The sequence below is a fragment of the Nicotiana attenuata genome, unplaced genomic scaffold (genome assembly GCF_001879085.1).
Source record: "Nicotiana attenuata strain UT unplaced genomic scaffold, NIATTr2, whole genome shotgun sequence".
Lineage (NCBI taxonomy): Eukaryota > Viridiplantae > Streptophyta > Magnoliopsida > Solanales > Solanaceae > Nicotiana > Nicotiana attenuata.
In genome coordinates, this window is record NW_017674978.1 from 25,515 (window position 1) to 36,779 (window position 11,265).

Here is an 11,265-nt window from a genome sequence, read left to right on the forward strand (position 1 = left end):
TATTGTAAGGTCTAGTAAATGCTTCATAGGGAAGTTAAATAGGTTAATGTATTGTAAGATCTAGTAAATGCTACATAGGAAAGTTAAATGGGTAGATTTTAGATTTTGTATTCAAAGAGGAACGGTTATACTGATTTTACAATGAACTCTTGGGGTATTTGGTTGAAGTTAGGGTTAGAAATTGGTTGCAGTTGAATGTTGAAATTTTCTGGGGAAAAAACGTGCAATGTAAGGGTTGGAGGTAGGGATACCAAGATAGGTGTTGAAGGTAGGGTTTTAAGTTGAATGTTGAAAGTAGGGTGGAAGGGTAGGGTTTTAGTAACTGAATGTGAGTATCTTAGTTCTTAGTTTGAACTGATTATAATGTTCTGAAGTCTTTCACTTCTGTACTAGTTGCAACTAATCACATTTTGTTAGTCTAGTCCTCTAAACTAAAATAAAGTAACAATAAAATTAAGAAATATTTAATAATGACAATTATAATACCACACGTTTAAATTATTACAAAACAAAGTCAAAAAATTCAAAAAAGTCTATACCTCAATTCCTTCCGCTAGCCCAGTATTTTTACCACCTCTACCACGGCCTCTACCACGGCCTCTACCACCACCTCTACCACCACTTCTACCACCACCTCTGCCAACACCTCTACCACCACCTCTACCCCTCCTATTACCTCTAACTCCACTTCCACCACCCGTTTGTGAACTTCTAAAGTATGAATCAATTCGCCCTCTATATCTATTCAACCTTGGACGTCCGCGAGAAGCTACGTATCTAGGGTCTCTTATATTTCTTCCTTCACCCTCACCTTCACCCCCACCCCCACCCTCACCCTTACCCTCACCCACACCATCATGGGTATCTTCCAATTCCCAATTTGGAACTATCATATGATCATCATCCCAATTCAAAAGGTCATGCTCCAATCTGTTCAAATGATACTTAATATATTGCCTCATCACTTTAGTGTCCAATACAATATCGCAAACCCGTTCAAAATACTTTAATAGTTCCCTGTACATCATGTATTCAGAACTCATACGTGAGTAACCTCCTAGAAAGAAACGTTTCAAGTGCGGACGAACAACATCTTTTCTCCATCTTTTCAATATATACCTCTCATTAACGTTTTTAATCCTCTTATGAGACAACACCTTAAGTATATGGCAGCATAGAATACCTCTTGTTTCAAACCACTTGCAGCTGCAACTTAGATATTCGCCAATAGGTGTATATTCAACCGTGAATACAAATGGATCTCTAGTGTTAAAATTCCTGAACGAATAATCAACGATAATGTACTTCTCCACTCCAGCTATTTCTTGATGGTCTTCAGGGGTGCTGATTTCACAATGGTACAGTTTCCCTAACTGTACTTGAAAAAATTCAAACACTTCACGAGTATAACATGTTTGAAATTTTTCCTCCCATGCAAATTCAGATAAACATTTTAGTTCAAAGCACCTTGACCTATATTAAGCTTCCAATTCTTTCTCGAACTTAGCTCTTATGCTAACTCATATTGCTGAACAAATAGCTTCAAAGTACTTTGGCGGGTGATGAATCCGTCAAAGAAAGCATGCATTCCTTCACTTCTTTGTGTGGACAACATCCCAGCCCAAAAGTGGTCATTTAGGTATACAGGAACCCATTTCTCCTTCTCCAAATAAAGCTTATAAAACCAATCCCTTCCATCTAAGTTATATTTTTTAATATAATCAGTCCATCGTCTCTCAAACTCAGCAACGTTAATGCTATCAAGGACTAAAGCCTTAAATTCTGCATTTGCAATCTTACCATCAAGAACTCCACTTAACTTCGTAGGCAATTTTGCGAATATGTGCCATATACAATATCTATGTACCGTATTTGGCATCAATGCACCTTAATACTATCACATTGGTCAGTCATGATAGCTAATGGATGAACATTGTTTAGAGCCCCAAGCCATGTAGATAGCACCATTTTGTAACTTGTTATATCCTCACTGGACATAAGAGCACGTCCCAAAAGTATGGACTGCATATGCTGATTGACACCAACAAATGAAGCAAATGTCATATTGTATCGATTCACAAGGTATGTGGTATCAAGGCACATTACATCATGGAACTCCTCATATGCAACCTTAGAGTGTGAATGAACCCATATGACATCACGAAGTCGACCAAAACTATCCACATCTACGGAGTAGTATTCCCTATCTTTTTGCTGCATGTCACTGAAGAACTTGAGTAATGATTGTGCATCCCCTTCTTGCAACTGAAGCTTTATACTATTCAAAATATAATTTCTACAGTCCTTTGGTGTACAACCCAGATTTTCGGGGCCACCAGCAAGTACTTCAGCGACTCTTATATTTTTTGAGGGTCTTGAGCCAGCAACATCTTTGGCTGCAAGAGTTCTCTTAAGGGACTTACTAAGCGATTTGTGTCCAGCCATCAATCGCGATAGTGCTGGTTCCAATTGATGATTATGTTTTTTAACCACCTTTGAAACACGCCATGAACCATTCTCCTCCAAAATTCTATTTATTCTAGCACGGCAGTTCCTCCTCTTGGTAACATGCTTATTCCTTGGTTTCCTAGACCTATCACAACCATATTGCACATACCTAACAATATCACCACCTTTTTTGTTTGATGTTCTTTTGACAATGCAAAACCCCGATAATCTTGCATGTTCTTTGTAAAAATCAAACATAACATCCTTACTACTGAACCATATCCCAGTAATTGGACCAATTATGAGATCTTCTTTATTGAACTCATTAGGCATTTTCCTGTCCTCTCCAACTTCTCCCTCTTCCTCTAAATAATGGCCATCGTCATCATTATCATCATCATCATCATCATCATCATCATCAGCAGCAACAGCATCGTCAACATGATTTTCTCCATTGAAGTTGCCGTCTGAATCGATGTCGATCGACTCATCTTCATTCATCAAACTGTCGTCCGAATTCAACCCCAATGATGTGTGTAATGTATTCCTTAGTTGCTCTGACCTAGTTTCTAGGCTGTTATTCGGGTTTAATGGCTCCAAACTAGTTTCTAGGTTAGCATTCATGTTTAGGTTAAGGGAAGGGTGGTGAATTATGTGTTTAATGAAAGATCTCTTAACATAGGTATATGGTATGACAAGGTATACCATATAAATGAAAAAATAATATTATGTATACATAATAGACTTTTGATCTTCCCATCCGTATAAATTGCATTTAAAAAAAAACGCAATTGTATTTAAAAAAAAACGTAATGAGAGAATATACGAAGGCTGCCATCCGTATATACGAAGGCTTTTTATCTTCCCATGCATGAGAGAATGATGATTTATGGGATCAATGTTTTGGGATAATCAAAATTTATTAACTAATTTTGGAGGAAAAAATGGCCATTAAGCCAAATGTGAAATGAAGGGCTTTAGTGGTATTTCACCAGTGTGGTCATTTTTGGGCCACACTGAGTTTGGTCGAATAGCAGCACTCTTTTTTAAAATCATTTTTGAGAACATACTTACTAAAAAATACTTTTTAAAAGTTTGGCCAAAATTGCTACTCAAAAGTCAAAAGTACTTTTCAAATCAAATAGTCAAACACAAACTGCTTTTAAAAAGCACTTTTAAGAAAAACACTTCTCAAAATAAACTGATTTTAGAGGCTTCCTTTATTACTACTCATTATAAAGTAATATAAGCATTAGAAGTCCTTTGAAATAATATAATATTACTTGTGAATGATATTACAAATTTTAAAATGTTGTAAATGCAACTACTCCCTCCGGTTCACAATAAGTGTCAATTTTACTTTTTCATTTTGGTTCAAAATAAGTGTCCAGTTATGTAATCAAGAAAGAATTCAATTTGTTTTTACAAAATAACCCCTATGTACATATCCCTAAAAAGTTTTCTTACTCCTCACATTAAATGTTTAATTAGGGGTAGTTTAGTCATAGTAGGTATTTTTGTATAGAATTTAGTATTTTCTTAATGGGCGTGCTAAAAGTAAATTGGACACTTATTGTGAACCGGAGGGAGTAATATACATGCTTATTGTCCTTTAATATTCAAAACTAAAGTAACATAACAGCTAAGTCCAATATAATAATAAAATATTCCTTCCGGTCTATAATAAATGACCAATTTGCTTTTCCTATTTTGGTCCAAAATAAGTGTCAATTTATATAATCAAGAAAAAATTTAATTTGTTTTTACAAAATTACCCTTATGTACATATTCTTAAAAAGTGTTCTTACTCCTTATATTAAATATTTAATTAAGGGTAGTTTAATCATACTATGTATTTTTATATAGAATTCGATATTTTCTTAATGGGCGTGCCAAAACTAAATTGATTTGGACCGGAGGGAGTAATAATTAATTAGAATGTGTGTTTAAATATGAGTGTGTGGAGCGCACTGATCAGAAGGAACATTTTGGCGCCCTAAAATTCCTGGCGAAGAGCACTATTACCTCGGTGGCTGTGTTTCCTCAGAAAAGGAAAGCAAAGAGGAGAGATTACAGAAGTTTCTTCAGAAAATGAGCGGCAGGAGTAGGCGGGATGACTACAAGTTCCTACAAATAGTAGATGCCAGAGCTGCACTCAATCAGAAAGTCAATCTCATCGGCGTCGTTATCGAAACCGGTCTCCCCAAGCAGTCCAAGGGCACTGGTCTTTGTTTCTTCTCAAATCCTCTTTTTCCTTCCGTCTTATAGTTGAATAAGACGTATTTAAATATACTACTATCACTTTAGGGTTTATTATTTTTTTACTGTACTTTCTGGTGCCATGAAAGCTCTAATTTTCTTAAAAAATATTTGCTTGAAAATTTTCTATTATCATTGAGCTAATAAAACGAAGAGGAAAATGGAGGGAAAATGAGAATCAAATTCTCATTTCTCGATTGCTGTCCTAACGGATACACGTGTATTTATCTTTGAACAACGAGAATATCTAAAACTGAATACTATTATAAGAATTTAAATGCACCAATATATACAATAACTACAATGAACCATCAGCTAAAAATATCTGTTTCTTAGCTGCTTATGTGTAGCACCAGCACTTGCACAAGGTGCATCGAGTTGTTGCACATCACATATTTGGGATATGTAGCGGTAGTTAATATCCTGAAGCTGCTTCTTTTTTCCGCAGCATTGTGTAAACCTTTAGGCTTGATTTTTGGTTTCTTTTGTTTGTATTTTGTAGATTGTTTTTGCACCATTAAGATAATTGATGAGTCCTATCCAAGCCCTGGGATTTCAGTTAATTTTTTCGCTGCGACTATGGACAAGCTTCCTCAAGTGCTGACTGTTGGTGATATAATTCAGCTTTCTCAAGTTGTGGTAACTAATTTGCTCTAATATTTGCTTGTACCCCTGTGGGTTTCATTTCTTTTATCAGTTTTACATGTAATGTAAATCTTGAACTTAGATACAGAGTAATTAAACCCTGAAATAAATGTCGAAATGAACTGAATTTTCTTTTAAGAACCATGCACCACATTATACAAGGCTTAGATATGGAGTTACAATTGGATTGTCTAGAACTTCAAAAGGGTATATGTACTCCTTTCCCAACCCAAAAGTTTTGGAACGACTTCAAAATGTAACTTGAGCCATTTCTATCGACCAGCTCATGATATTTTTGTTCAATTAAATGATCAACTCAATTTCCAGCCGCGGTTGATTGATATTTTGGCATCCGTCAGGATTCAGCTATTCTCCTTTAAACAGAAGCAGCTAAGCAGAGATTGCATTGTTCCTTTTTGTGGGATTTGACTTTTATTCATTCCTGGGTTAGGAGGAGCTGCCTTTGCAGTTAGTCCATCACTTGATGGATATTTAAGCCACTCGGAAGTTTTTCCTTTATCCTCTTAAGAGGAGAAGTATTTGTTACTTCTCAAAGTTGATTGGAGTACATTGATAACTTTGTTTTCATAGCCCTTCTATCTGCTAGACTTTGTTATATCTGAATTCTGAACTGCTTATGAATCTACGATTATAAATATTTGGCAAAGGCTAAGTGAGAACAAATAAAAGTCAATTTCTCAAGGAATAGATAAAGTTAGTGGATTGGCCAACAAACTGAATGCATGATTTTGTCCTGATTGAATGAACTCTTATTGTTCTTAAGTATTATTTCTGGAAATAAAAATATGGTGTCAATCCTTACAAGTGGTATTTGTGGGTGTGCAGATGAAAACTCATGGACCTGAGATTTATGCTTTGTTCAACAAGAAGTTCTCTTCATTTGCAATATTTGACCGAAAAGATAACTCAAATTTCCTTCCTTACCAATGTTCTTTAAAGTATCATGCTAGAGAGCAAGACAAGAAATTTATATTGGATCTGATGAAGTGGTTGGAGGATCACCGGATCGATACAGGTATTCTCATCAGCATTGCCAACTTCAGTGTGATGCTTATAACAGAATTCCAGGCTAAGTACATAATGATTATTTATTTAGCTGATAAAGGTTGCATCAAAAAATGTTTCCTATGTTGATAAGTTCGTTTAGGAGTACATATCCATTATGGATGTACAGGTACATATAGTTCAATGAATTTCATGAAGTACCCTTGTCACACTTGTTCGACACAGACATGTCAAGGCAAATAATGGATCCATAAAAGGTGTTCGGTATATGTGCGGCAAATTTACCTGTAGTTATCTAGTTGCTACAGCCTCTCACATAATCTCAGTTAACATTAACCCTATCCTTCAATATATTGATTACTCTTTGAAACATCAGATTTGCTTTAAATGATTGATCCAATTGCAGAATCCCTTCCTTCTCTCCCTAGCCTCCATTAAAACTAATGGGAAAAAAGAAAAAGAGAACAGACAGATGCCATTTATATTCTGGTAGTGTTTTTTCTTTTTCTTTTTTTATTGTGTTGTTTGAATTTTCATGTCTCCCTCAGAATATGCTTACACTTTTCGTTTCTTGATAGGTTTGACTGATTTACATTCCTTGAAAGAGATCAGAGAAGGAGAACGTTTCAATTTGATTTGCAAGGTAGTTATGTGTCCTTAATGTAAGTTTTGTCCTTAAATGTATCTGGAATATGTTGGCAAGCACAGCGTGGGTCACATGTTCTTTGGTATTGACACTACATTCAAATTCACTAACACTTCCATTGCAAATTACGTTGGCATATGCAAGATTCTTCATGTATGTGAAGTTGAAAAAGATAAGTGGATGCTTCTCGTGTGGGATGGAACGGATACTCCACCCGTCACTATCAAAACAAAGTGAGCTTTTCTACTTTTCAATCAGGCTTGTGCTAGGAGTAAGCTTGTGATGTTAGTAGAAATTTTTTAATTAGTTCCCGCTTGATATGAGATACTTGTGCAGGAGTGATTGATGGATTCCCTGGATATCTGAATTAGTTATATGACCACTTTGTGCTTGCAATAAGTTATATTAGGCTCATTGTTGGAAAGAGATTTCCTTTATCTACTGTCACCATTGAACAGAAATTTGTTTTAGGTGGAAACTATATCTTTTTAATACGCTATTACATATTTAGTAATAAAACACTAGGAGATATCTGTACTAATTTAATGCTGTTCACTCTCAAAGCAATAGTAAAGTTATTGAAACAAGTTAGGAATTGGGCTTAAGAGCATAATTCGATAGGCCTAACTCTGAAACGCTCAATAATATTTCAAGCTTAACTTTTAATTTTTACCAATTTAGTTCAATGCCACCCAAAAGACTGAGTTGATGCAAACTAACTAATAGCCACACCTGGTTACTTCCTGATCTTAATGAGTATCACCAAAGTACCTGGATAACTGAAATTTCGATAACTTAAAAGGTCAAAGAAAAAACAAAGGGAGCTAAAGCCTCAAATCACCCTTAAATATCTGGCCTTCTTCCAGTACTTTACTGGCCTTAAATATAACCTCTGTTGAACTAAGTACACTCAGAGAGGTTCACTGAATACCTGCATACTGCTTCTTTCCAAGAAAGCTTTTGCATACATTATGGATGTTCTTTCCAAGAAATTTTTGGCATACATTATGGATGATTTGGTACCTGTTCCTGATATGCTGTGGCCTATTGTTTCATGAATTACAGGCTAGAAGAAGAATTGGAAAACCCACTTCCATTGCAGTCAGTGAACTCACCTTTGCCAAGAGATATTCTCTGTACCTTGCCGCCTCTTGGAACTGTCTTGAGGGTAACCATTGATCGTTGCAACGAGAAACTAGGCATTAACTTGCTCAAGAGCAATCGATGGGTGAAACTCATTAACATTAGATGTGAACTTCATACAGCATTGTGGCATGCTGTTATAATGCCCTTTACTAAGCTTTGCTACTTATCCGATGAAGATGACATCGTTTTACAGCGGATTAGGTCTTTCTTCTTCCAGTTTTAATATGTATATATGGTAGAATGTTAGGTGTGCAACTCCTTATTTGAAAAAAAGAAAATAAATAAATAATGTTAGGCGTGAAATTCAATTGCATGATATAAACATGTTCAACATCGTTATTTGACAAGCATGTCATAGCCCATGAATTCATAACATGGAGGCTCATGTCCGCAACATTTATCATTTCCATATCTACTCTTGGCAGCAAGGCGTTTCGTAACAATCTTGTCCCGCCAGTATAATACCATGCACCTCTGAATTTACCTCAATTGTTTGCAATTACATGATAGGGATCATGATGAGCGTCGTAAATCTAAATGGGGATGGATGCCTTTGTCATGCTTTCCTTGGCCATCTGACATAACAGGTTTGGCTTGTATGCTCAAGCAATGTTTCTGATGTTTTAATTACACATACTAATTTTTGTTTTATTTCCTAAATTCGCAGAGACCGACTACCCCGATGTACCTTTTGTCTCCTTGATGAGAGTTCTGGTGAATCCAAAGGTATCTTGACCACTTTACAGGGTCATCCTTTCCTTCCACCATGTTAGTATTCCAATTATCGAAGATGTATTGACACTATCTTTACTATTTACTTCGTGGATGTTGCAAGAAACCTTACATCTTCTTGATTTTTTATTGCACATAGGCATTGAAACACATTATTGGCTTTCAACAGATTTTGGCTAAACAGAAATAGTGTATTGATAGAGAAAATAGTGGTGTCCATGAACCATTTATTTCTTCGATGTTGCAAGCGACCTTACCTCTTCACACTCAAAACACTTAACTTCTCATTTGCTCTATAACTAATGTTTGAGCTCTTTTAAAGCACCAGAAAGATTCTTTGTTATCAGCTAGTGAATCTTCTACTAACTAGGCAACATTTAAGGACTTGGGAAAGTTTGAGTAGTTAGTCGTATGTTCAGTGTTCTTCCTCCCTGATTCCACTTGTTATGGATTAGCTTTTCTCAAGTTTTGAGATGAGGATAATATAAATTCCATTTCGCCTGCTGATTATACTATATTTATACTCACTAGTGAATAGTGGAAAAGGAGCATATGAGGGATAATATTCGTGAGGAAAATTGGTGCTTAATGTAGTGCAAGTTCCTTTTTTCAGTTTAATTGCTTTCTCCATTAGCATAGAAAGTTCTTAGAAGCTATTGAGTTAGGATGAATGTAGTAAGGTTCTTTATTGTATTATATATATGACTTGGCACTTTTTATCACTCTTACATCATTGAGCTTACGGCTTGCAGGTCGTAGGTAAATTCCACTGTGTAGTTCGAGTGGTAGCGGCATTTCCTTGGATAGTTGAAGATTTTCGTTCCCCTTCTGGGGTTTATAGGATCAGGTTGACCCTAGAGGATCCAACTACCAGAATCCATGCATATCTGTATGCAGAGGATGCGGTAATAATTATTTTCGCACTTACAATCTCTTATTAATCTTCATTAAATATACCGCAGCACATTGTTACTCATTTGAGGGTCATATTTCATGGATTTGGATATCAGTATTTTATGTAATTGAAAGCATATATATGTTGTACCTATACTCATAACTAACTGTTCGACTTGATTATTTTGAAGCAAAATGAAGATTCCGTGTGTCATAGTTGTTAGTATATTGTATAAAGTGAAAACTATTTACTTCCAAAAACATCCACCAATTTATCGGGAAAATGATGAGATGAAGGCCCTTGAAGGTTTTTTATAAATGTGAAGCCTCAATGTGCTACATCAAGATATTCTGTTGGTTTATTGTAGTGCAGAAATCTGCTAATATGAGTGATTTGCGTCTTTTCATTGTTTGAGCTACTAACTTGTCAAGCTTGTTTTTGAGATGATGCTACTTCACTTTCCAGGAACAGTTTTTTGATGGCTATCCCTCTGTTTATGCGTTAACAAAAAAGAGGAATTTGTTGTTTGGAACTTCTGAAGGTGATGATGGTAGTGAAATGAATGACTATTCTAGAAATCCACCCTGGATCAAATGTTGCCTAAAATCTTATCACATCGATGACAGCAATGTCTGGGGAAGTAGGAACTTTCGAATTTTTGCTACCACTCTGAAAGTATAAGAGATTTTCCGTTGTATATACCTCCAGTGCTTACAATGAACATATGTATTTTGGCCCTTCTGCAAAGGTACTGATGGCAGTCGCTAGCAAGTAGGTTTGAATGACCTAACGTTAGTTGGGTTTTGTTTTTGTAAATGTACTCATCCTACTTGGTAACATAAACTATTGTAGTTTTGCTTAAGCTTAGAGCTCCTTATCATATTATTATTATTGTTGTTGGTGGTTGTTGAGCCAACCGCGCCCGACCTGAGGACATATCACCTATTCGTATTTTGCCGAATTTAATCATCTTTTTATTAAATCACATGTTAGGTTATCATATGAGAAAATTACTTTCAAGATAATGCCCTCATATATCTCGAAAGATGGTTGAACTTATATCAATTATTAGTCAACTCATTTGAGCATTCAAAATCTGTTATATGATCCACACCAGACAAGCAAGTACCGAAGGCATTTGAAATTTGTACGAAGGAATATGAAGACAGATCTTCATTAGAGCGAAATAAATACTAATCAATCTATATAAGATTGACAACCAAAATAATGTAATCCAGTGTGTTGCTAATAGGACAAATGCAACATCTATCATCTTGCGCTACATTTAAGGTTCTTAGTAGCTTTATATTTCAGCTTTCAGCCTGAAGGAAAGAGCTCCGGAGGCAAAAAACTTTTGAAGGAAAGAGCTCCAGAGGCAAGGCGAAAGGCATGCATTGGTACCGTCGACATGAATAGCTAACATAGTTATGCTAGTGATGATGTCCGAAGACTTTAGAATTGGTTGGGG

At 35.8% G+C, this 11,265-nt stretch overlaps 1 protein-coding gene across 1 annotated transcript; it reads left to right on the forward strand.

Moving 5' to 3' along the window:
• Positions 1–4,430: 4,430 nt before the first annotated feature.
• LOC109219533 (protection of telomeres protein 1b-like) lies at positions 4,431–10,685 on the forward strand. The gene is made up of 10 exons (XM_019383990.1): positions 4,431–4,672; positions 5,210–5,346; positions 6,199–6,388; positions 6,957–7,021; positions 7,169–7,257; positions 8,090–8,371; positions 8,681–8,757; positions 8,838–8,896; positions 9,655–9,807; positions 10,263–10,685. Exons 1-10 carry the CDS (start codon positions 4,540–4,542, stop codon positions 10,476–10,478), a joined length of 1,401 nt encoding a protein of 466 aa, XP_019239535.1. The 5' UTR covers positions 4,431–4,539; the 3' UTR covers positions 10,479–10,685.
• Positions 10,686–11,265: the final 580 nt, after the last annotated feature.